Genomic DNA, 26387 nt, shown 5'->3' with positions numbered 1-26387 from the left:
CCGTTTTTCGTTATTTTTCTCTTTTCTTTTTATTTATTTATTTATTTTTTCTATGTAATTGTAGGGTCATTTTATTGGTAATAGGTCTAGATTATTGGATAATAATTGTACTGACTGACTGAGTAGTGAAGTACCTTGAGGCTTGATCTGAATATTTTGGTTATTTAATTACGATTTTTTTTTTTTTGGCATAATAAAACTTCTTATTCCGTCTGATTAAAACCCGTGCAAAGCCTTATTTGCATGTATTATGTACCTTACTCAGGGTTTCTAGGGACCTATAACGAGCTCTTGAAATGGGGCCTATGTAAAAATAATAAAAATAAATTACAAAACAAATTTTTACTCTTATTGTTGTTTTTTGCTACACCCAAGTCACTTCCGTCGTGTGGACCGTGGACATAGAACCTAACCCCATGGATCAAGCATCACATAGTTCTCTTGATACAAATAAAATAAACAGATAAAGATAAAGATGCAATTTTTAACTATTAACCGAAAATTGATCTTCTCACATTTTTATTTGCAAAATCACTTATCACGTTTACACAATTAATCTTTTGTACCAATTTTTTTTCAATGGATAAAATAGCTAACCCATTCAATCTGTCTTGTGACATGGTCGACCGATGTTAATATTTTATCAACTTCAACTTTCAAAAGTGTTTTTTTCCAAATACAATTGTAAATGGTATAGTCGACAATATTATGTAAGAAATCCACGCATTTGAAAAAAAAAAAAAAAAACTAGTTGTTAACTTTAAATGACTCAACACATACATCCGCTGCCTTCTTTATGTCTTCTAGCAAATATTGTCTTAAGATCTTTAGTTCAGAAAATAACTCTCTCCAATCTAAATCAGATACAATGTCATGTTTCAGATACTTTTCAAGGTTTTCACAAAAAGCCTTTAAACTAGCATTAGTTGCAGGCGTCAACTCCTCCAGATCATATAAAAATCCAAAACCTCGTAATTTTTAAAATTGTTCAAATCAACTCTGAAGTGAAGAAAGAGTATAGTCTACTATAAAAATGAAGTACTTGACTCTAAACAATTCTTCAGCAGATTGTGGCGTCTCTTCACTGACATTCTAATCAAACTATCTCTTTCTACGAATTACGAATTACGTGTGAAAAACAGGTTCAACTTTAATAGTAGTTGTAATCTCTTTAGCTTCAACCATAGCCTTTTCTAATCCAGTTTCTCTATACTTTTCAAAATATGAAAGGACTCATTTCAATTTATTTATTGCAACATCCATATCTAACAGAGTTATCCTATAACAAAACATTATACCAAATAATTATGCCAACCAAAAACTCAAAATTTTCAATCTCGTGAGTTGTTAAAGACTCAGTATCGCTCTTTGTCTTTGGATCATCACTGGTGCTTGCCAATTAAGCATTTTAAGCTAAAACATCTCATATTTGTGGAGCCTACTCTTTTATCGTTGCAATATTGTCCTGATGACTTTTCCAACGTGTAATGTGTAGGTGATAATGTCTTGAGAGTGGGACCAGCTTGAACATTGTCTTTAAAAACTTGTCACCACTTTGTAGATGAAAAAATATAACATATATATACGTTGCACCACTGCGAAAAGAGGTACGACTTTTAGACAAGAGTTAGTTATATCACAAAGAGCGAGATTAAAGGTATGACAATCACATAGAGTGTAAAATGTTTTAGGACTAATGCCGAGTAACCTAATATGTACACCTTTGTGTTTCTCATTTATATTATGAATCTATTGTCATAACGTTGATCTCTTATGTCACCAATATCAAGTTGAAAAGTTATTAGAATAGATTTTAGTTCAGTTAAAAAGCTCAACCCTGATCTATCATCCACCTTCAAAAATTTCATATAAAAATTATTCTACCATGCTGGCCTTGTTGAAACATCCACACACTGTACAACAAGTGACATTTGTTCTTCATGACTTATATCTGGTGTACATTCAAAGATGACATAATAATATTTGGCATATTAGATTTTCTTCACAATTGAATCTTTAACCTCACCTATATATGTAGGCCGACTAGGTTGACAGCCAAATTTTTAATAACCATCTTACAGCCAAATTTCCACTGTTGGATATTTTTAGAGATCTGTAACTAAAAACACCGAAATATCAAAATCGATATAATCTTAGGAAGGGTTTTCTCTCTCCTATTCTTCTATCCAATTTGCTCCAAATCCAAACCAACACCTCAAATTATCAGAGTTCTTAATGGTTTTGATTACGAGTTTTGGGTTTCTTGTTTCTAAGAAGAAGTATATCTTTAGGCACGTACTATGACCCTACCGTATTGCAAAACAATAATAAAGAGAATAGAATACCAAGAGGGAGGGAGAGAGAGTCACGATATGTTTGGCGAGAGGAATAGGAGAGAGAAAGAACGAGTAAGAGAAAACCCAAATCCTTTGTAAGATTATATTTTGAAATTTCGGTGTTTAGATTTGGGCGTTTGATTTTTTTTGTGATCCAACGGTGGAAATTTGGCTATCAACCTAGCCGGCGCCGCATATCATTTTTATTCTTGTGACCAAGATAATGGTAATGTATATCATGATTTTCAATTCATCAAAGCTGCATTGGATATGGATAACCGGATCAAATTTACCCATCCATTTCAATTATGCTAAAAGAATTTCATTATTCACTTATTTAGTCTTCTCATGATTTTTATGAAATGCCAAATTATTTTTAGCAAGAGTTTTCACTTCAACTAGTATCTTCTCTAACAATTCCCTCCAATGTTCTATTTATTTTCTGATGTGTTCCCAAATGTTTCATTTCATTTTTAGCCGATTGACCAATTCAATCTAATATTTTAGATATCTTTTGTGTTTGCTTGCTAATGTTGTTTTGGTCTTGTGGTGAGATTTCACCAATTACCATATCTATCATCAACCAACTGAGTAAACTTTGCTTGAACAACTTACAACAAAAACAAAATACCTTGTCTAAAGTATGTGAATAGACAAACCAACTTCTATCTTGCTTCTCTTCATTATCTAAATGTCGAGTGTAATAAGAGAAAGAGAATTGTCTGCCTTCGATATCTCTTATTGGACCATTTTCCACAAGTAAATCTCTATTACTTTTGTTAATTTTATCCTAATTTCCTGGATCTTAATAATTTATAGGTGCATATCCTTAATTATCATTATTGACTTCTATATGTTCTTCAATCACCACATTTTCAGCTTCCACATTATCTAATTACCAACTCTTCATGCCACTTGGTAATATGTTTGTGATCTATTAACCCTTCACGTTCATCATTTATATGTTCTTCATTGCCATTGTCATTCTCATGTACCTCGTTAACCAAATTTGCATTTGAACTCTCTGCTTGTTTACCTTATTAACCAAATCTTTGCAAGGTATTTTGCTTTTGTTGTGAGTTGTTCAAGCAAAATGGGAAATTTACTTAGTTCGTTGCTGATGGATATTGATAATTGGTGAAATCTCACTACAAGACTTAAATAATATCAGTAAATTCCTAACCACAATAGACGTTTGAAATATTGGATTGAGTAGGTTGATCGATTGGGCAAAAAATGAAACAATTGATAAACGTCTTCAGGAGCAAATTAGAAAGTAAAGAGAACATTGAAGGGAATTGCTAAAGAATATACTTGTAGTGAAAACTCTTGCTAAGAATAATTTGGCATTTCGTATAATTGTGACCATAAGAAGATTATTGAGTATAATTGAAATGATGGATAAATTTGATCCGGCTATCCAAAATCACTTTCGACGAATGATTTTCAATTCATTACCATTATCTTGGTCACAAGAGTCAAAAGGAATTAATACAAATGTTAACAACTGAGGTTAAAGATTCAATTGTGAAGAAAATTTAAGATGCTATATATTTTTCTGTCATTCTTGATTGTACGCCCAAAATAAGTCACGAAGAACAATTGTCACTTGTTATATGGTGTGTGGATGTTTCAACAAGTCTAGAGAAGGTAAAATATTTTATTTTTTGGAATTTTTGAAGGTGGATGACACATCAGGGGGGTTGGGAACTTTTAATGAACTAAAAACTATTTTAATAACTCTTCAACTTTATATTGGGAATACAAGGGGTCAACGTTATGACAATGGATCCAATATGAAGGGGAAACACAAAGGTGTACAAAATAGGTTGCTCGAAATTAAACCTAAAGCATTTTACACTCCATTTGGTTGTCATACCTTTAATCCCGCTCTTTGTGATATATATAAGTTATAGTTGTTTTTTTCATCTACAAAGCGATGGCAAGTTTTTGAAGATAATGCCTCAGGGTTTGGTGGTCCCACTCTTAAGCACCGACACGTTGGGAAAGTCATTTGGACAGTGTTGCACTGATAAAAGAGCAGCCACCCCAGATACGAGATGCTTTAGTTCAGTTGGCAAACACTAGTGATGAACTAAAGATAGAGAGTGTTGGTGAGTCTATAACAACTCATGAGATTGAAAATTTTGAGTTTTTGGTTGGCATGATTATTTGGTATAATGTATTGTTTTAGGATAAATGTGTTAGCAAACTCCAGTAAAAAAAAATACATGAATATGGATGTTGTTATAAATAAATTGAAAGGACTCATTTCAAATTTTGAACGCTGGATTCGAAGAGGCTATGGCTAAAGCTAAAGATATTGCAACTATTGTGGAAGTTGAACTTGTTACATTGAATGACCTTAAGCCCAAAGGTTTACATTGCTCTCGAAGGCTCAACAACCTTGAAAGTAACCTTGCCGAAGGGAACATAGCCCGAAAGCTCTTGTTGATGTGCCATTTTGAGTAGACCCAACCGCTTCCACTTTGTTTATGAAGACTTGCTTTCGCTCCTTGGTCCACCTATCATAAATTCGTAGCAACACCAAGTCTCTAGCGTGAAAGCTCACCTGGCCCAAAGGCCTGTCACGTAATTACACAAGAAAGAAATCCCAACCAATATTTGGTGGGATTCGAACTTGCAAGCTCTCCTATAAGGAGAGGGGTACACAACCAATTGGGCTAGAAGCTCCTGTGTTTGAGTAGACCCAACCGCCCAAAGGCCCATCACGTAATCCCATCACAACACTTGGTGAGTAGACCCAACCGCCTCCACCTTGTCCATGAAGACTTGCTTTTCCTCTTTAGTCCGCCTATCATAGATTTGTAACAACACCAAGTCTCTAGCCTAAAAGCTCACCTAGCTTAAAGGCCTATCACGTAATTATACAAGAAAGAAATCCCAACCGGCACTTGGTGGGATTCGAACTTGCAAGCTCTCCCATGAGAAAAGTGGTACACAACTAATTGAGCTAGAAGAAGCTCTTGTGTCTGATTTAGTTGGGAAGGAGTTATTTTCTGAACTAAAAATCTCGAGAGAAGATTTTTCACAAGACAAAAAGAAATGTGTTGAATCAATTGAAGTTAATGGCAAGTTGCTTTACAAATGCATGGATTTCTTACAGAATATTGTTAACTATACCAGTTACAGTTGTATCTGGGGAAAAAAACTTTTTCAAATTGAAGTTGATAAAATCCTACTTTTGGTCGACAATGTCACAAGACCAAGACAAATTGAATGGGTTAGCTATTTTATCTGTTGAGAAAGAATTGGTAGGAAAGATTGACTATGCAAATGTGAAAAGTGATTTACAAGTGAAAATGCGAGAAAATCTTTTTTTGTTTAAGAGTTCACAATTTCATGCTGCTGTTGCAATTTCCTACTTGGGCAGTCATGCTGTTTAGAATTTTAGGCTACTGTATTCCCAATCCCCCACTTTCGGCAGCAAAATGAAGAATTGAGATATGTAGACACAAGCAATATAATTGTCACATGGGAAATTAAAAATCTAAAACAAAAGAAAACAAGTTACTAGACGCATTACGCATATTCTATGTGCACTGTCAACTATATCTATGTTGTATATCGCCATGGTTAAGCATTTCCAGCATAAAGAAGTAACGGATTCATGCAATGTGTTGTATATATTAGTGGCTGGATATTAGCAAAGCATTTACAAGTGGCATTATCAAATCAAGAAATTGGTCCCAAGGCCTATTTTTGGGTGCAAATCACTTTCGAACCAGCATTTTCTTTAAATCACTGTCAAAGCTAATTTTTGGGTGAAAATAATGTGGTAAATTAATTTTCGGCTGAAAATAATTTCTAAGGACACATAATAACATAACTAGGATTTAAAATAAATAATTTTCTAATTTTACATATTCTGTCTTTTTAAAAATTATTGTTCATACCCAAAAATATTTCATAGAATATGCTGATGATTATTCATAGCTAATGTTAATGTATAAACAATGATTGTTCATATTCTAATAGGTGTTCTTATTGATCATACATTATGTTGAAGTATGAACATTTATTCATATCCCAAATAGATATGATAAATGATTGTTTATAGTTCATATTGAGGTATAAACAATGATTGTTCATACTTCAATAGATATTTTTAATGATTATATATTATGTTGAGATATGAATAGTGATTGTTCGTACTATATACACCGAGTTGTTTTGGTTTGGCCGGGCTGTTTATCATTTCGTGCTAGGAGTATACTTGATATTTCATCTGCCGGGTCTTTTTTGTGAGTTATAAAAAAAATAAAAAAATAAAAAATAAAAAATAGTAATGAGAGTTATTTTTTCCCCTATGTCTTTAAGAGTCACTCCCTCAGACCAAGAAATTGGTCCCTAGTTGAGAGAGGGTTATGTCTAATTCCAAACAATTTGGCACGTCTAAAAAAACACCGAAAAATAAGAGAAGTGCCATCGATTTTGTTATATAGACCCGGAATCAGCTGATCTTGTTAATATTCAAATGCCGACGATTTGTGACCATCCCAGTTTTGGAGGTAGATTAAAGTTTCCTGACAAGTCGGTATATTGTTAAATGGTTATCACATTGTTATTTCATGGAATATCGTACGGTCCATATTTAAGAAATGCATCTTCAAAATTCATCAAACTCATCACAAACTAATTCAGTAGTAACAATGAAGACTTTCTTCTGCTATGCTTTTTTGTTCTTAGTTTTGTTCTTGAAAAAATCACGGGCCTTAAATAACGAGTTGGGCTTAGAACTAAATGGTTTGACTAGGGACTTGCTTGAATCGGCTAGAGAAGCCGAGTTTTTTGATTGGATGAGAAAAGTTCGAAGACGAATTCATGAGTACCCTGAGTTAGCTTTTGAGGAGCACAAAACTAGTCAACTCATTAGATCGGAACTCGACTCTCTCGGGATTGAGTATTCTTGGCCTGTGGCTAAAACTGGAGTGGTCGGTTCTATTGGGTCTGGTCAATACCCATGGTTCTCTCTCAGAGCGGATATGGATGCTTTGCCCATGCAGGTATTTTTTCATTTTTTTTAGGTGTGGCTCACTAGTTTCTACTTTCTACTTTGTCAAAAGTGGTGAGAAGAATTTTGACTGGCTAGTCTCAGTTATGCCTACTTTCAACACATTTTTACGTAAATGTGTTGGAAGGTCTGTGTAAAAGACAAAACACTCAGGTGATAAATCTGCTGGCAAGGGATATTCCCTCAAACCCCTTGCTTGATAGTTTTGTAATGGTACGGTGCTTTCAGAAATACAATTTTGTTGCATTGAGTACTCCAAATTTGAAACCTGATTATATATATTTATGTGAAAATTTTAGAAAAAAAAGAAGAAGATTATATACAAATAAGTCATTACAAAAATGTAACACAATGACACAAGGAACGTCTCAATAAGTAATGCATTTGTTAGTTATTCATAACTGTGAGGAAAAGGGAAGCTTTAGAATTTTTTTACAGTACAGTGAAAGCTACTAATGTTCTCAAGTCTATACAATTCTAGATAGCATCATTGTTGAGAATAAGTTCTGTGTTTTGTACATAGGAGGGTTAGTTACCCAGGCTATCCATTATGATGATTATTTTTTTTTTGAAAAGTTTGGTGGGGTTAAGGCAGACCCCACCGGTTTATTGCACATAGAGAAACATTACATACCCTCCCTAAGAGTATGGTCATTAGAAGGAGGTACATATAACATAAGGCATCAAGCCTAAAACACTTGGGATTTCTCCCTACACGTACAGTCCCGAAGGAACAAACACTGGCAAGAAAACCACAATCAGCAACCCCATCAACCATAGCCTGAGGGACCATCTGCCTTCAATCCAGAAGCCCCATACAAAGACAAAGGGAGCATACAAAGACTACAGCAGGCATGAAGCCCTCACACAAATGAGATTAATCATTACACATACCACAAGCAAGTATTCATAGGAATCGTTTCATTTGATCTCCTACTTTTTAGCCTTCAATTGCTTTACTATCTTAGGATGGTCTTTCCTAAGATGAAATTGGGTTTTCTCATAGTCACAGAAAAAACACCCGCAAGCACAACACACGTATGTGAGTCCCAAAGTGTCATCCCAAAACTCTTTCGTATAATCCTCAATATACCCTTTTTGGTTTTTGGTTAGTGACTTTACCTTCTTCATCATTGCGAGAGTAGGCTCAATTTCTCCAGAAGAACGCTCTTGGATTCTTTTGCTTCTTTTTGGCTTTACAATTGACCAATCATCTGAAGACGTTTCATGCCTCGACCTGTTTTTAGGCAAGTGATCATTAAATATTTCTTCCTCATAATCTGATAGGTCATCCATATCATCTACCTCCTCATTTTCAGCAACTAACCCTTCATACATATTTCTTTCTCGGCTATTTGGTAGTTGGGGAAGAGAAGTAATCCTATCTTGGTGACTCTGGATAGGTGTAACCATAATGCTTTCCTCAAGATCTCTTTGGTCCCCATTAACACCACCTTGCACCTGTGCAATATCGGTTTCCGTATATGAACATACCACTACACCTGGTGAGATCAAATGAAAGTTACTCTCAATTGCTCTCTGTAAATGGGGAGCAGAGTTCACCCTTATGTTAGATTGTGCTCCACTCAATCTAATTGGTTCATTGTCCTTTGTAGGTCGAGGTTGAGGAGCCGACCCTAAACTCACTCTAAGCAAACCCTAAGAGATTGGGGTTTGAATATGACTACTGTGAATCACCATAGCAGTTGAAACTGTTTCTTCCTCACTCACACGATTTGTCTCTGTATCCACTTCCTGACCTACATAAGGAACTAATGCATTATTCTGAACCACATTGTTTTCTTGCTGGCTCATCATATCTTGTGTGTTATCCCCCAAGCTGTTGTTGTTCCTCTGATTCCCATTCTCACCATCATTAGCATCTGTGTTCGAGGAACTACTAGTTTCACCCCTCTCGTCGAACATTCCATCTGCTGACAGTTCTAACACCACATCTGGTTGTAGAATGCCCAAACTTGTTACATTTCTCGCATGATGAAGGCTTCCATGTATATTCCACACCAACAGCTACCTCCCTCTCCTTCACTTTGAGCCTCACTGTTGGTTCATACTTGTGGTTCACTGGGATCTCCACACAAACCCTTGCAAACGACAGTCTCTTCCTTTTAGCAGTTGCATCATCCATGAACATAGGACCTTCTACTAAGCTTACAACATAGGATAACCCATCATCAAGTGTCCACATTTCTTTTGGAACATTATTAAGCTTCACCCACACTGTAACAGTGGTAAATTTGTGTCTTTTGAGTATCAATACCCACACTCCATGGTTTAAGCACAAAGATCCTTCTAGCAATAAAGACCGGACCTGCTTCTAGAACCATTTGTCTATCCTCTCTACAATTAAAACTTATATAGAATAGTTCTTTATCAGTAATTATATCAAAATTCGCCTTAAGTTTCCAAGTTTTTGTCAGGAAATCTTTAACAAAGGGGAATGATAATCTCTTATCAAGGAAGTAACCAAAAAGGTAGTCTTCCCATTGTTTGATTCCCCAATCCACCAAATCATTTGGGACCAATGCTTCCCCATCATTGATCACTGGTGAGAAGCTTTTGAGAGTGGTGAGGTTAGTTGACGCACCAGACCCCATTATGATGATTATTGATCTGCTATCATCTAACTAAACATAAATTATATGAAGGAAATGGTAGAATGGGAGCATAAGAGCAAGAACAATGGTAAGATGCATGCTTGCGGACATGATGCTCATGTAACAATGCTTCTTGGAGCAGCTAAGTTGCTTCAGCATCGCAAACTCAGTTTGAAGGTAAGAGGAATACCGTAGTGGTGTTGCTTCTGGTTTTTTCAACTGGATTCGTGGTTCTTACCAATGTTCTTTTACTGTTTTACTTCATTTCGAAGGGTACTGTGAAGCTAGTTTTCCAACCAGGAGAGGAAGGAGGTGCTGGAGCATATCATATGTTACAAGAGGGCGCTCTCGATAACATTTCTGCTATGTTTGGATTACATGTTTTGCCTTCGTTACCAACTGGTACAGTTGCTTCAAAACCTGGCCCGATGCTTGCTGGCTCTGGACGATTTTCAGTGATAATTAGAGGAGTAGGTGGACATGCAGCAAGGCCAGATAGGACTATAGATCCAACCATTGCAGCATCATTTGCAATCATTGCCCTTCAACAGATTGTATCTAGAGAAACAGATCCTCTTGAAAGCAGAGTAAACTTCATCAACTCTTTACGCTCTTAAATTTCCTCTTTTGTTTTTGCCAAGTTCAGTGCTAGTTTGTCTACGATCTGTTGTTGCAAGGCAGCAGTTTTATTATTTTTATTTTAAAAAAGCAAGTTCTAGCTACACAATCTTATATTCTCTTTCAAATCAAGGTTGTGTCAGTTGCATACATTCAAGCGGGAGAAGCAATGAATGTGATTCCTGAATTTGTAAAGTTGGGAGGCACATTTAGAAGTATGACCCCTGAAGGTTACTCTTACCTCAAACAGAGAATCAAGGAGGTACTTAGTACAAGCTTCTTTAGATTACATCACAACTTTGTATACTGGATTGGGAAAGAATCAATGTGTTCAGCAGTTTTTCTACTATGAAAAATGCATTGTGTATTCTCCGCAGATCCTAGAAGCTCAGGCAGACGTCCATCGCTGTACTGCTGTTGTGGACTTTATGGAAGACAAACTAATACCATATCCCCCTACTGTCAACGATGAAGCAATGTACGATCATGCAAGGAATATTGGGGTAAGACTGCTCGGAGGTTCCAATGTGCACTTAAGCCCAATGACCATGGGAGCAGAGGACTTCAGCTTCTATTCCCAGAAAATGGCGACTGGTTTCTTCTTTATTGGGATCCAGAATGAGACTGTTAAATCAGATAAACCGTTGCACTCGCCCCATTTTATTGTTGACGAAGACGTGCTTCCCATAGGGGCAGCGTTTCATGCTGCTGTTGCAATTTCTTACTTGGACAATCGTGTTGTTTAGACTACTGGATTCTCAATATCCACTTTTTGGTACAATAAAATTTGTAGACACGATAAAATTATCACATGGAAATTGAAAATCTCAAACAAAAGGAAAGAAGTCACAGAAGTAGTCAATATGCTGTAGAAATTAGTGGCTGGGATTCAGCATAGCATTTTACAAGTCTCGCACAATTTTCATACTGGTATTCAAGTGATACAGTATGCATTCAGTGATAGATGGAACATATCTGAGCTACTGATGCATCGAAGCGAAAAAAGAGCCAGGTAACTCATGAAGGTGTTTATTTATACATTAATACAAGTGTTCGTGCGTTACTTACTTCATAGCCATTTTGAAGTAAGCAGGAACTAAAATGACCAGAGGGCTGCCTATTCCCTTGAAATTAACCCTAGAATATGTAGCTGTTTAGTATAGCACGTACTCAACAATAAGCCATGTGACAGAGAACATAATATCTGAGGTGAGGCCTTGAGGGGCAGGCGGTTATCGACAAAGGACCATTGGCAAAATGGAAGGTGCCTTTCCAAGTAGATGATACACTTAGGTTTTCTATGACAGGACATTTTATTTATGTACATTCATCGTGAGTTTAAACAAAATATCAACAATCACCTCCAAGCACAAGCTGTAAGAAAGGCAGCAAAACTACCATAAAGATAAAAATGGAACATATTAACCAACCATTGAACATATGAACTGAACTTTCGGTCTTCGAGTCTTTTGTCAACTGTTTTGCATCTCCCTCTTTTACTTCTTTCATATACTCTATATCATCAACTTCCTGCCTCTCTTTGTGGTTTCTTTTTATTCTATATCTTTCCAATCCGATCCTCCTGTGCGCAGTTCCTTGGAAGTGATTCACCCTTGAAGTTAACGAGTAAGCTGGTTGAGTGGATCTGAAAACCACTGACCCTTCAGCAACTGTAGGCAATAGTTGTGGTTCTTGTGATGTACTTTCATCAAGCTGGACAATCTCATCTTTTAGAATGTCATCAAAACAATCATCTTCCAGAGGCTTCACGTTACCATTCTAAACAACAGAATAATTGTTTCAACATCAGTCCTTTCCTGGTACATAAAAATTGCTCTTGCAAGATCTAGATTGTTAGCTGATAAATCAAAATTTTACTGGTTCAACACAGGCATCTCGAGGAAGTTAGATCAAAATCAATTCATAAGATACTATCAAATGCATAAATTTGAGATGTACCATGCCCGTTTCTGAGTGTTGCAAGTCACTGCAAACTTCCGTTGCAACATTAATAGCAGGATTCTCTGGTGATATATGATCATCTGACTCAGAGTTTGGATCGTCTTTCTTTATGGTAAACTCTTGCTTCTTCCGAAGGCGGCAAATAACATAGGAATCCTGAAATTAACCCACAACAATTTTGGGTTTACTAAGAACAATCAGGTAATCATGGTTTGAGTTGAACAAGAAACAACCACAATATCAGACTGAGTAACAACTCAATCTACTTAAATAACGACTCATTCATTATTTAAGTTATTGAACTGCAATAATGTGGCAACCATGGCATAACAAAACATTCCAAATCACCTGTGGTTTATCTTCTTTGGTGTCTTTCATGCAATACTCGTGCATTATCCAGTCAGTTCGTGCTCCTCTTGGCGCTCGGCCAAGATGAAATACTAGAGTCCTTTTGGTCCCTATCACATTCTTTCTAGACTTTATGTTCCGCTCTTTGCCAGTTGCTTTCCAGAAACCAACCTCAGTAGCCCTCCTAGCTTGCGACCCATTTGGGTATTTCCTATCGTTGGGAGAAAAGAAGAACCATTCATGTTCTGACTGAATCATGGATTTTGCTGATGGCAAGAAACAAAAATTCATTAATCCTGGAGACCATGACTAACTCCTAAATAGCACAGGATACAACTTTTGCTTATTCGAGTCATTATTAAAGAAAGTTAGCCAAAGGTGGTAAAACACAAATAAACCGATGAGGCGATGAGATGTCCATAGCAATTCTAACTTTAAATTTATAGAACATGTGCAAATAAATTTTAGCGGAAATAAGTAGAGATAACAAAAACAAAGAACAAATAGTTATATAAATGACAAGTATTTAGTTTTTTGAGTATTTTGGAAGATTACCACAAGACTATAGATAACATCGATTCATAAACATAAATGAATAACAAGGATATTCAGTACTCAATCAGTGAAAGGCAACAGATAAGTAGATTATTTATGTAAAAATGATAATATATTAATGTGAATGACTGGATAATATAGGATACTACAAAGACAAGCTATTGTCATAATAGTTGGTACCTCAGCAAGGGACGACTAAACAAAGGGTACCTTTAAACATAAGTCTGGGCTGGCTATAAAAAAAAAGAATGTATGTTTAAGTCTTTAAGATCATTGTTCCACATTAAGGTGGCCAGGATCGGAAGAGAAGTCTATACTTCTGATTTGTTCCATTTTTAGTTCTATCTCACCCATTTGCATTGCATCCTTGAATGCGCATGTGTTTCTGAAAAGCCTAACTCATCACGTACTATATATAGCTTTGCCCCGGCCCATTTTAATGGCCTTCGTTTGCTTGTACAGTTTTGAATCAATTCCTTTCCAATAATCACTGTTACGCATATATTTCTCCATTAGAGCAACCATAAACCCTTAGAAATTCTCAGCATATATTCTCCACAGAATCATAGTTAATTACTACTGCAGTAGTCCAATGATGGATTATACCTCAATTATGTGACTTATGGCTAAATTAGTTTATGTGTGGATTACTATGGAGTAAACAAATGTAACTTAACGAAAGCAATTAACACTAATTAATAATGAGGATAAGTAAAATAAGAGATTATTATTAGCTACAAAGTGAAAATATAAAAATGAAAGTAAGTCCTAAATCTTGTTCAGAAGGATAGACAAGAAATTCTGTGTATATGATTGAGAATAGAAAACGATATGACCTGGCAAATCCCAAGGCTCAAATTTACAAATTTCTACTTCTGGGATCACATCTCCATTCATTTCCAAACCATTGATCTTACGCTTCAAGTAATGGCATACCAATTCTTCATCTGTAGGGGAAAATCTAAAACCAGGAAACAAAGCTGAAATCTCCATCATTACACTTGGTGAAAAACTATGCCTTGACATCAAATCAACTATACTTGACTATTTGGCCCTTTTCAAAAGCTTCAACAGTCAAAAAAGAACATAAACAAGTTGGAGTTGTGTTACATTTGTACTTGTTTTGCAAAGAAGAGAACATAACGTACAAGTATTCTTTGTTGTGTTTTTGAGACTTCTTCAGGTTTCACACTTGTGTGGGGTTTGCTAGTTTTGGAATAAAGTTGAATTTAACTCGGTGCATTACATGCAAGTATGCAACCTTAATTCCCCCATTCACGTGAAAAATATAGATTGACATGTGGCAGTCCACCTTATTTGTCACACGTGTCAATCACCTAGGCTTTGAAGCAGACACGTAGGATGAGAAGAAGCTATAGTACATAGCTGGACTGGTGGTCAATCATATAAGAGAACTCATATTAGCAGAAAATTCCACATGTCTCTTGTTAAAATCTCCAAGCCATCTGATTGACACGTTAATGGTGACTAAACAACATGCAATGTGAGGTGGTCAACCTTTTTTAACAAAATGCTTACCGCAGGCCGGATCCAGGATTTTGAGTAAGGGCCTGCTTTTTTTTTTTTTTTTTTTTTTTTATGGTTAGTAAGGGCCCGCTAGTACAAATGTTAACTAATATATATATTTTATTTTTTTGGTGATTTAATAGTATATTATTAAAACTACAATTTTTTTTCGATGGAAAAGTTGGGGGCTGTAGCCACCCCTCCGCCCCTCCTCCCCTGCTTACAGCCTAGGTGCATGTACATCACTGCAGGTACCAGGCAAGAAATTCAATCATAAAAAAATACAAAAGAAACGGTGATATAACACGAATTTGTAGTTACGGGAACGGGATTAATTCGATCGAACATAAATCATCCATGGGTATAAATCAGTTTCAATTTTAAGAAAATCGGATAAAAGTTTGGTCAAACATTCGTCTATACAGTAAAAGATGTGTATATGAAAACCACACCACATTCATGAATAATTTGATATTCTCTTATAAAAATTCGGTAAAAGATTTGTATATGAAAACCACATCTATCTTACAAAATATACGTCTAAACCATATCAAATCACGTATTCAGAATAAAAAGAGGGTCATGTTAAAAACACGCCCCGGTTTCTAAGAGGGCACTCTCCAATTTGGGAACCGGTTTTGATTAAGAGTAACTCAACCGGTTCACTAAAAAATTAGAGGGGCATGATCCTTGAAACTGGGTGACTTTGTGTGCAGGTTTTTGGTACTATTTTCATAGGTTACTAATAGTGTAAAATACCTTATGCACTTCCTCTTCTCTCCTCCTCCCATCCCCGCCGCCTCCTCTCCTTTTTCTACGTTTAGACTACTACTGGCAAAAAAAAACCCGAGCCTCCTACCTAACAAACAAACTCACCTTAAAACCAAAAAAAAAATCCTGCGAGTCAAAACGAGAAAAAAAGAAGCGAATAAATAGAGCTCTGCAATTCAAACATACTACAAACATAATCAATCCATTAAAGTAAGATTCAAAACCTTTTCTTTCTCCTTTCATTTACATTTATCAGCTTTACTTTGTCTAGTTTGAGTACCCTTGGATCCCAAAAAGATGTGAGAAGTGTCAAAAGTTTGGGCATAAAACTGAAAAATGTTTGGGTGATGCAAATTCAAGGAGGCTGAATACCACTAATATAAGTGGAAGAATGAGTAGACTAAATACTGTACAATCTACTGGATTGGATGCTAACAATGTAACCAGTTCACAAGAAGGAAGGCAGAATGACTCCTAATGCCAGTGTAAGCTATGGGAATGCTATGAGGAATACTGTAACGTATGCTGGCAATAGAAGTGGAGAAGATATGAATAGAAGAATATGGAGAATTAGGAGTCATCCTAGTGCCCTCTCTGAAGGTGTAGGAACAAGTTGCATAAGAAATGATAAAGGCAAAGAGATCAGGGAGCAGCCCACTGGTACAACTGCCCAGCATGAACCAAATAGCTAGAGTAGTGGTACTCAGGGGAATGGAACAGAGGTTGAAGAGCTCAATACTGGTGTACATGAGACTGGAACCGATCCTTCCATTGGACTTCAGCTAGTACATTATGTACCTGCTGAGATAACAACTCCTATAGTAAATATGATTGGTGAAACTATGGATATTCCTCATGTGAACACTTTTTCGCAAAGAGGAACTCCAAGTAACCAGAGAGATAAGAGTAATATGGTTACATCAATCCAGAGTCAGCCTAGAGTTATTCCGATTAACCAACTGCCATGTAGTAGAGAACGAAATATGTTTGAAGGGCTAGTTGCTGAAAATGAGGATGAAGATGATGATCTCTCAGAGAATGAGACTGAGTTCTTTATGGATGCAGTATCCCCAACATTTGTTTTGCAAAAGAGCTCATCAAGGTATGTAGCGCCTTCTGAGGATCAAAATCAAAGGACTATTGTGAAACCAAAAAGAAGCAAACGGATCCAAGAGCGTGATTTAGGAGAAGTAGAGCATACGCTGGAATGATGAAGAAAGTAAAGTCATTACTAAAAAACGAAAAGATGAGAAATCTTGAAGACTACACCAAAAAAAATTTGGATGATACTTTGGGACTCACTTATGTGTGTTGTGCTTGCGAAGGTTTCTTTTGTAACTATGAGAAATCGCAGACTCATCTTAGGAAGGATCATCCTAAGATTGTTAAAGAAATCATGACTAGGAAGTAGGACTACTATCTTTACTTTCTTAGGTTCAATTGCAGGACGACTAGTATGTTAGGCTTGAAGCCTGTCGGTATAGAGTCTTTGTGTTCCTCCTTTTAATGATCTAACTCTTAGGGAGGCTTGTAAGGTTTAACCTTTTGCAATAATAAGGTGGTCTGCTTTAACCCCAGCTTTTAATTTTTAAAAAAAAAAAAAAATCATATTTAGTGTGATTGTATGTGGAATTGAAGTTTTGTGATTTTGTTTTTGGTGAAACATTTGAGCAAACAGAGAAACTAGTTGTTGCGGTTGTGGACAAGTGTTTGGAGTTTTCGCTTTGGTTTTTGGAGAAATTGGATTTTGGTAGTGGTGATTTGAGTATTCAAGTATGCATCCACATTTCTCTTAGTAGGTTTACACATAAGGGAGAGTGAACTATATATGGTTTAAAGGTAGGAATAGATAGTATTAGCACCTCTCACTTCCAATTTGCAAATAAAGCCTTGGGGAGTTACCCCTCTCACTATAATTCCACAAGAACATTTTTATCATAATATGTTTTTACCTGTAAAAAAAAGTCTTGGGGGAATTTTGCGACTTAGAGTAAGAAACGTAGAGGGATCTTGCCATTTTCATTTTGGGGCTAACAGATTATTCATGGGATTGCTCCTATAGTTTGGGTTTGTCCGGGTTCGTGTTGTAAGCAGGAAAGCAGTTGCGCATAGAATTTGATGCATGTAAGCTTTATAATGGTTGGTTTCTCTTTTGTGGGAGATCTTTGATTATGTTGCTTCCAATTTATAATGATTTTAATGCAACATTCTATAATATACATTTCTGGAGATTAAGATGGACAGTTATTCCGAATGTGTGCCTATTATTTTTGTTGTGGTATCATTCAATCTAAAATAGTGAGAATTTGTATGTTTTCTGGGATTTCCTAGTGATTGTTAGAGGGCCATGTAGTTATCAATGTGTACAAATTGTTATTTCTTCAAGCACATTCTAGGGTGTGATGTAATGTATATAAGTTACTCAGTTTTGAAGTCATATGAATAGTTCTTTACCATGCATGCTGCTAATTTTTAGTCTATTCTAATTGCTAAGGAGATTTATAAGATGTTAAAACATTAGAAAATTGAAATTCTTTGAAATATAGAAGTGTCATTATCGCCTTTATGATTGAGTTGATTGTTTTGTAGCAATGGCAATGACAAAGGTGAAATTCCTCTAGAGAAGCAGGAGTACTTTCAGAGGGCTTTAGCACTGACGCAGTTAAAATATTGATGATGGTACGTACTTAAACTTGAACTTACCCAATTTTGAGAATCAAAGTAGCAAGTTGATTTTACATTTAGCCTGTTCATAAAAAATATTTGTTGATTTCGTGTGGACATGGATGGTACCTTATTCTTTGCCAGAGGTTGCTAATAATAATGGAAATGAAACTTGTCACAGATCTTTCACTCTCAAGGTAAATCACACTTTCTTAGGAATACTGCGGGTTTGAAACATATAAATAGACTTTGCACATTATTTTTCTACTAGTTTGTTTGGTTGTTTGAATGTGTCCATGTATATGTTAATTTTGGTAGTTATTTTTTAAAGCAAAGATGTGACTTGATGGTGTCAGACTTTTCTATTCAAATAATAAGTGATAACCTCAACAACGTAGCATGCCGCAAGTTCTTTTCTATTCAATTGCTCTGTGGCATTTGATTATGTGTAAATATTGGTTGGGCTTGTTTCAAATTCCATTTTAGTTTTTAAAGTTTCAAGAATGTTTTGGGGATTCTTTCTTTTGTTGGAATGATGGTGATGCCATGTTTCTATTTCTTTAAAGCTTTTTTGTCATCAACTATAATTCAGTTTCATTTTAAGTGTATACAGTTGTTAGAAATCTTGGTGGGATAGTCATTTCAGTTTTTCCTTAGCTAGAAATTTGTTTATTGAGAGAAAAAAAAGTTTATATTGACATGATGATGATAACCTTATCAGAGTTTGTATAAGAAAATCTTTGTAGATGAATAAGAAGGGTATTTTGGCGCGTTGGAACCACGAATGCTAGTTGTTTCTGATTCTTATAATCATACTTTCTTCACACGGCTGGACGATCTTCTCACTTTTCGGCTAGACAAGCTCCTTCTAAACATCAATTAGTCAGTGGAAATGGTGATCTCTAGACCTTGTTTGAGACTAACAGGCTTGCCATCCTTCAAAAACCCAGTTCGAATATCTAGACCCTGCAGTGAAGGATATCTAACTCTCCAAGTGCATAACAAAAGCCTTGAACAACAGAATCTCTGGACGTTTTTTTTTTAGTTTCTTTTTGTTGGATCTAAGTTTAGAAAATAGATATGTTTCTGAAACAGGCTTTTGTTGTTGCTGCTATAAATTTCCCAAGTGCACTTTTTGCGATGTTCAGTGTATTATCAGTTCTGATTATTCTTGATTTACTTATTCCACCTACAACGATACGTTTTAGAATATGAAATAATAGGTTCAAGCATAAGATGCGTTAATTAGTAGTTTAATTTGGGAGACTAGCAGATCCAGGGGTACAAGAGCATCAGGCACACCTAATATAGGCACCACACATGAACTAAATCTGCATATGTAACCTTTGTAGGATCAATATCACCAAGAGGATTTGAATACTGTTGTCCACCGTCATTCCATCCATAACCTGTACCACCACCTGATACTCAGGTATAAGCCATGTGAAACTTGAAACATATATTTTTGTCGTGTTTGGTTGAATATTTTTTTTGATAGGCTGTTTGGTTGAATATTTCTATCACTCATGCCTTGAAATAGGAAAAACACAAAGAATATCTCTACAGAAGGTGATTGCAAGCATAGTAAAGTGGTAACCAGTTACAGAAATTAAAATTCAATTTCGGCATCTAGTTACTAATTTGATAAATGATATCTATTTGCTGAAAATTGCTCAAACTTTTGGTGTTCAGTTGCTGAACATTGTATTTGTAAAGTGGTAACCAGTTACTAAAACTCAATTTCGATATCCCTAATTTGATAAATGGAGAGAGGTGTTGAAAACGCGAACTCCATGACTTTTTGGTGCATGGAGAGAGGTGTTGCAAACGCAAAATCTATGATTTTTGAATTTGTATATATTTTGTATAGTTTAGCCTTCATATCAACTATTTGTCTTTAAGAATGGTAACTAAGTAATCGATATATATTATTTTTGACTAACTAACTGAATGAAAATAAAGAAATGTGGAATAATGCATTTTATTGATGATTGATAATTTGGAAAACAAAATAATATTACTTCAAGGACCAGCTCTAAGGAACTGTCCACCCAAACTACTAATTGTCTGGCTTGATAAATACACATCCTAATCCAGAGCCGGCTTTGTTGTGTGAGCCATTCGTGTAAACCATCTATGAATCGGGTGATGGGGTCGTAAGATTTTTTGGGGATTCCTCATCCCCAACTGCTAGTGCCTCACTAAAGATGTCATCGTCTTGGTTGATTTCAGGGACTAAATCGTCAATTGGAAAATCTGTCATTAGGGATGCAAGGGTGTGACCCTTTTATGAAACGCGAGGTTCAAAGACAATGTTGTAAGCGCTTAAATAAATGTCCCATTCAGCCAGTCTGTTTGATTCCTGAGCACTATGGAAAACTTTGTGAAGTGGGTATTCATTGTATACCTTGACCAATCTTCCTTGGAAGTATGGCTTGAGGCATCTGGCAGCATGAACCAATGCTAGAGCGATTTTTTCAACTCTCGCATATCTAGTTTCTGCCCCCATTAGGGTCTTACTAATGAAGAAGATTGGACGACCATCTTCTCGATCGATGAAACGATCGCGACCGATTGCAGATTAATCAGAGCGCCAAGTAAACTCCGATAGGTTGCCCTGTGGCTGGGCTGGCCAAAATTGGTGACGAAACTAAGTATTTCTTGATAGATTGGAAGGCATTTTCACAGTCATCATTCTACCTTGCTTAGTCCTTTAAAGTCTGAAAGAAAGGACGACATCTGTCTGAGTACTTAGAGATGAAGTGGTTGAGAGCTACTGAATCTCATTTTTTGTTTTCAGAGATGGCATGACTTGAATGGATCAGATATGCTATGGATTAGCTTCCGTCATCAAATACCCTAGAAATTTGCTGGAGATTAGCCCAAAAGTGCATTTTGAAGGATTGAGCCGCATGTTGAATTCTTCAATTCTGTCAAAAACGGATTGCAAGTTAGAGATATAACCTCCCTTATGCTTGAATTTCACAACCATGTCGTCAATGTACACCTCCATTATCTTGCCTAACATATCTCCGAATATGGTGTTGATCATCCTCTGATAAGTGGCACCCGCATTTTTTAAACCAAAATGCATAACTTGGTAACAAAAAATTCCCTGATCAGTTATGAATGCAGTCGCTTCTTGGTTTTTAATAGATAGCATAATTTGGTGGTATCTTGAGTAAGCATCCATAAATGATAATCGCGGGTATCCAGATGTGGCGTTTACCAGTTCTGATATTCGTGGAAGAGTGTAAGGATGAATCGGGCAAGCTTTGTTAAGGTTCGTGAAATCGATGCACACTCTCATTTTACCATCTTTCTTAGGTATTGCCACTACGTTAGACAACCATGTAGGATATGAAACTGGCCGAATAAACTTGACTGAGAGTAGACGATCGATCTCTTCCTTGACCTTGAGTTTCTATCCAATGCCATACGCCTAGGTTTCTGCCGCACTGGCTTGATTGTAGGATCAATGTCAAGCGTGTGGCATGCAATATCTGGGCTAATTCCAGGCATCTGTTCCACTGACCAAGCAAATATCGTCTTGTTTTTTCTGAGGAGTGCAATCATCTCCGCTTGTTCATTTTCTGACAGTTCTGCCAATATGAAAGTTTTTCACCGCTTGAATTCCTAATCTACACTTCTAAGAGGCGGTTTATAGTTGGCGGCCCTTCATTTCGTGAAATAGCATTACAAATATTGTGTGGTACTGATTCTGACTTAGACACCTCTTACGAATTGCTGAGAAATGTATTCCCTCGCATATCGAACTGATGATACTCTTCCAAGACTTTTTCGTGGCAGCTGTGGGAAGCCATCAAGTCGCCCCGTACTTTACAAATTTTGCTGAGGGATGGGAACTTGACTGCCTGATGAAAAGTAGAGACTACTGCCCCCATACTATGGAGCCAATCCCTTCCTAAGATTGCATTATAAGGGGATTTGCAATTCATTAGAAGGAATTCAATGTCTGCCATTTTGTCTGTAGTGGGGATTTCCCGTCACTGAACAAATGACACGTGTATGAGAAATAACCTAAGACTATGGATGTCCAGAATGAGATGAGGACCATCGGATTAGTTCTATGAGTAAATAATCTCGAGCGTATCACGAGTGTTTAGTGGACATGTGCTAGGTACATGGCTGACCGCCTTCCAACATAACAGTTACCCAGTCGTTAGGAACTGATGTAGACAGTTCCTGAACAGAAGGGAACTGAAGATGGCGATCTTTGATGATAAGGAAGGAATCATGAAGACATATCTTAGGAGTTTTCTTTTAGATATAATCTTCCCATACACGATGGGACATTATGATCAGCAAGGAAACTTACCTCTCACAAAGATATGGTCTAGATTCAGACTTCCATAAAGAGGGAATTCCTAATAGGAAGATAGAGTCCAAAGATGGAAGGGAACTCACAGCGGTGAAGACAGCCTTAACCCTAGGACTCTCAAAGCTCTTCTTATATAAACCAGAAGGATTTCTCTCTTAGGAACTACGTAAGATAGGGTTTGATTCTCCATAATAAACAAGGAGATACGTAGGCAGCCGTTAGACAGTTTAACCCTGAACTCACAATCATCTCATCCCATCTCCATTCATTCAAAGGTTCCAAGATCACAAGGCACAGAGGAAGATCAGGGAAAACTCAAAAAATCCCCTACATCTAGTGGCGCCGTCTATGGGGACGAAAATAGGTAAATACTCGTTTTAGATGATTGATTTAGCCTAAAAACTCTTACTGTTGTGATGGCAGGAGAAAAGAAAACAAAGGGTGGTGCTACCACACGCAGCGTCGCTGTGAGAGAAAAAGAGCATGAGAGACTTGAAGAGGGGGACAACGCTGGTCACCACGACACAAAAAACCCCCTCCAAAGACCCATGACCAGCATCAACGCACAAGCAATTCCTGGTGTAGGCCCCAGGGATAATGCTCAAGAGGAGCGTCAAGATAGTGAGAATGCTGTCATCACCAACCCAGAGTCTGTTCATGCAAGCCAGGCAGTATAATTTCTGGAACAGCAAAGGAGCAATCTTGAACGAGAAGTACAGCTGCTGAGGCATCTGTATCAATTTGACACAGGGAAGGAGCCACTCATTGACCTTGATGATGATGACCTTCCAGAAGGTGGTCGTGCAAAGAACCCAAGGCGTGGGGGTCCAGCTCGACGTGAGACATCTGAGTCAGAATACAACAACTTAGATTAGGACTCGGATACAGCATTCGAACCAAAGTTAACCGACCAGGATCGTGATGTTGACCCTCGACACAAAAAAAGAGCTCAGACCAAGAAGCATTCTACTAAAGAAGCTGCATGGGAAACTGAGAAGAATGACCAGATCCGTCAGATGACAGGTAAGGGGAGAAAAATGCAAGACTCCCTCGTTCAATCCTCTATAATGGGGGTAGGCAGATCTCCTTTCGCATCACGGGTGATGAGGAAACCATATCCCCGTGGTTACAAACAACCGAAGTTCAGTGTCTTTAGTGGCAAGTCAGATCCGGTGGATCATGTATTCAGGTATCGTGCCACTATGGGACAATATGAAAGATATGACCATGTCATGTTTCAGGAATTCAAAGCTTCCTTGTCTGGATCTACACTCCAGTGGTACCACAGATTACCTGAGCGTCAGATCAGGTCCTCAGAAGAACTATTTAGGACCTTCATAGATAGGTACTCGTGCAACAAGCATCAACCTAAATGGATCAATGCACTGTTTAACATCAAGAAAAAGGATGGAGAGGCATTGAGATCCTACATGCAACGGTTCATGGAAATTTCCATCCAAATAGAGTCTTGTGATGAACAGACTGCTATAATAGCTTTCAAACAAGGGTTGGATGAAAACAACGCCTTATTTGGATCTCTCTCCAGGAAACCTCCCCGTGATTTAGAGGAACTCCTTGACAGGATTGAAACTCATGCGGGGTGGTAAGAAGATGTCCTGAACAGACGTCAAGAAGCGAAGAAACCTAGTCGGACAGTTCCTGGAGTTCCTCAAGAAGGGAATGGAAATTCTTCCCCTCGAAAATCAAAGAGAGACTGTAATTGTGGTCGCCAAAGGGCTGAATCCCCATCAAAGGGACGAATGCCCAGAGGGCAATACCAGAATTTAGCCAGTAGTGCAGATGAAAAGCAATAGAAGAAGCCACGTGTGGAAGGAATTGAAGAAGATCTTCCCTCAATGGACATAAAATTCTCCCCTCTGAACAAAATGCAAGATGAGATTCTGGACTCGATAAAAAATTAGAGTTACCTTAAATGGCCAGTTCTGCTTACGCCAGGTTCCTTGGGTACCAGAGACCAAAGAACCTACTGCAAGTTCCATAAGAGTAAGGGTCAAAACACTAGAGCCTGCAGGACCCTGAAAAATGAACTACAGGATCTGATTGAAAGGGGGTATTTGAAGCAATTTGTGGCAAACGAACAAGCAAATGTAGTACATCCTGAGGAGAAAAGTACGTCAGTTTAGGACCCCCAAGGTACTGGACCGCTCAATGGCCACCTCTAGATAAATATGATTTATGGTAAAGCAAGTAAACGAAGTGGACATGTCATTGACAAGGGTGCGCGATATCAAATGCGCATCGCCAAATTGCAGTTACAGTTAAAAGGCCGGGCCACCCGCCAAATTGCAATTACAGTTTGATCCCCCTATCCCGGATCTGGTCCCAAGAGAGAGGGAGGATCCCTCCTCACTGGAGCCGTTGGAAGAAGTGGACATTGGGGGAGGCAGCTCGCCAAAAACCACTTTCATCGGCACCATGTTGAGTTATGAAGAGCGCATGGCTCTGATACAGTTCCTCCGAGAGCACAAGGATGTGTTTGCTTGGTCGTTTGAAGAAATATCAGGGATTGATCCCCATGTGGCATGCCACTGACTCAATGTTCGTTGTGATGCAGTAGTAGTCAAGCAAAAACCAAGGAAAATAGGTGCTGACAGATCCAAAGCTGTAAAAGCCAAAGTTGAAAAGCTAAAGGCAGCTAAATTTGTTAGAGAAATCAATTTTTCCACTTGGATTTCTAATATTGTCCCAGTAAGAAAGAAAAATGGGTCATGGAGAATCTGTATCGACTTCACGGATCTGAACCGTGCATGTCCGAAGGACAGCTACCCTCTGCCATGAATTAATAAATTGGTGGATGCAACGACTGGACATGAACTGTTGTCTTTCACAGATGGGTCATCTGGTTACAACCAGATCCCCTTGCATGAAGAGGACCACAAGTATGCCAGTTTCACAACCGAGGATAGCCTGTATTACTATCAGGTCATACTGTTCGGGCTGAAAAATGCAGGAGCTACATACCAGCAATTGGTAAACAAGATGTTTAAAGGATTGATAGGTGACATTATAGAGGTGTATGTAGACGATCTTTTGATCAAAAGCCTGAGACGAGGATGGCAGTTTCACAACCGAGGATGAACTGTTGTCTTTCACAGATGGGTCATTTGGTTACAACCAGATCCCCTTGCATGAAGAAGACCACAAGTATGCCAGTTTCACAACCGATGATGGCCTATATTATTATCAGGTCATACTGTTCGGGCTGAAAAATGCAGGGGCTACATACCAGCAATTGGTAAACAAGATGTTCAAAGGATTGATATGTGACATTATGAAGGTGTATGTAGACGATCTTTTGATCAAAAGCCTGAGACGAGGAGATCATCTCTCCCACCTGAAGCGTGCATTCGACATTCTTAGGGAGTATCGCATGAAGCTCAACCCTGCAAAATGTGCTTTCACTGTCTCATCAGGGAAGTTTCTAGGGTATCTAGTTACCAAAAGAGGAATCGAGGCAAACTCGGATCAAATCCGGGCACTCCTAGATATGCCCTCACCTAAAAATATGAAAGAGGTTCAAAAAGTTATGGGCAGGTTAGCAGCTCTTAACAGGTTCATCTCCAAGAGTTCAGATAAGTGCAAACCTCTCTTTC

The 26387-nt window shown here is 37.5% G+C and overlaps 2 protein-coding genes across 3 annotated transcripts; one reads left to right on the top strand and one right to left on the bottom strand.

Annotated features, from left to right (window-relative positions):
• Nucleotides 1-6834: 6834 nt before the first annotated feature.
• ILR1 (Peptidase M20/M25/M40 family protein) lies at nucleotides 6835-11441 on the top strand. The gene is made up of 5 exons (XM_086558626.1): nucleotides 6835-7363; nucleotides 10038-10163; nucleotides 10259-10573; nucleotides 10738-10866; nucleotides 10982-11441. The coding sequence occupies exons 1-5, from the start codon at nucleotides 6959-6961 to the stop codon at nucleotides 11348-11350; spliced, it is 1344 nt and encodes a 447-aa protein (XP_086414752.1). The 5' UTR covers nucleotides 6835-6958; the 3' UTR covers nucleotides 11351-11441.
• A 457-nt stretch (nucleotides 11442-11898) lies between these two features.
• On the bottom strand, nucleotides 11899-14705 carry LOC147506478 (NAC domain-containing protein 60-like). Of its 2 annotated transcripts, none has more exons than XM_086558627.1 (4): nucleotides 14306-14705; nucleotides 12915-13180; nucleotides 12564-12722; nucleotides 11899-12383 (listed from the first exon to the last, which is right to left on the bottom strand). In XM_086558627.1, the coding sequence occupies exons 1-4, from the start codon at nucleotides 14493-14495 to the stop codon at nucleotides 11955-11957; spliced, it is 1044 nt and encodes a 347-aa protein (XP_086414753.1). In that variant the 5' UTR covers nucleotides 14496-14705; the 3' UTR covers nucleotides 11899-11954. The 2 variants fall into 2 exon arrangements, with proteins under 2 accessions (XP_086414753.1, XP_086414754.1); XM_086558628.1 differs by lacking the exon at nucleotides 14306-14705 and adding an exon at nucleotides 13470-14296.
• Between the last annotated feature and the right edge of the window lie 11682 nt (nucleotides 14706-26387).

Source organism: Coptis chinensis, chromosome 4 (genome assembly GCF_015680905.1).
Source record: "Coptis chinensis isolate HL-2020 chromosome 4, ASM1568090v1, whole genome shotgun sequence".
Classification (NCBI taxonomy): domain Eukaryota; kingdom Viridiplantae; phylum Streptophyta; class Magnoliopsida; order Ranunculales; family Ranunculaceae; genus Coptis; species Coptis chinensis.
Note: the sequence above shows the minus strand (reverse complement) of the source record. Positions and strands in the feature narration are given on the sequence as shown.

Coding starts and splice junctions, on each gene's coding strand:
- ILR1 (XM_086558626.1), top strand. CDS start 6,959: ATGCATCTTCAAAATTCATCAAACTCATCACAAACTAATTCAGTAGTA. Junction 7,364..10,037: donor TGGATGCTTTGCCCATGCAG/GTATTTTTTCAT, acceptor AATTATATGAAG/GAAATGGTAGAATGGGAGCA. Junction 10,574..10,737: donor CAGATCCTCTTGAAAGCAGA/GTAAACTTCATC, acceptor TTTCAAATCAAG/GTTGTGTCAGTTGCATACAT.
- LOC147506478 (XM_086558627.1), bottom strand. CDS start 14,495: ATGTCAAGGCATAGTTTTTCACCAAGTGTAATGATGGAGATTTCAGCT. Junction 13,181..14,305: donor TGAGCCTTGGGATTTGCCAG/GTCATATCGTTT, acceptor TCTTGCCATCAG/CAAAATCCATGATTCAGTCA. Junction 12,723..12,914: donor CCAAAGAAGATAAACCACAG/GTGATTTGGAAT, acceptor GGTTAATTTCAG/GATTCCTATGTTATTTGCCG.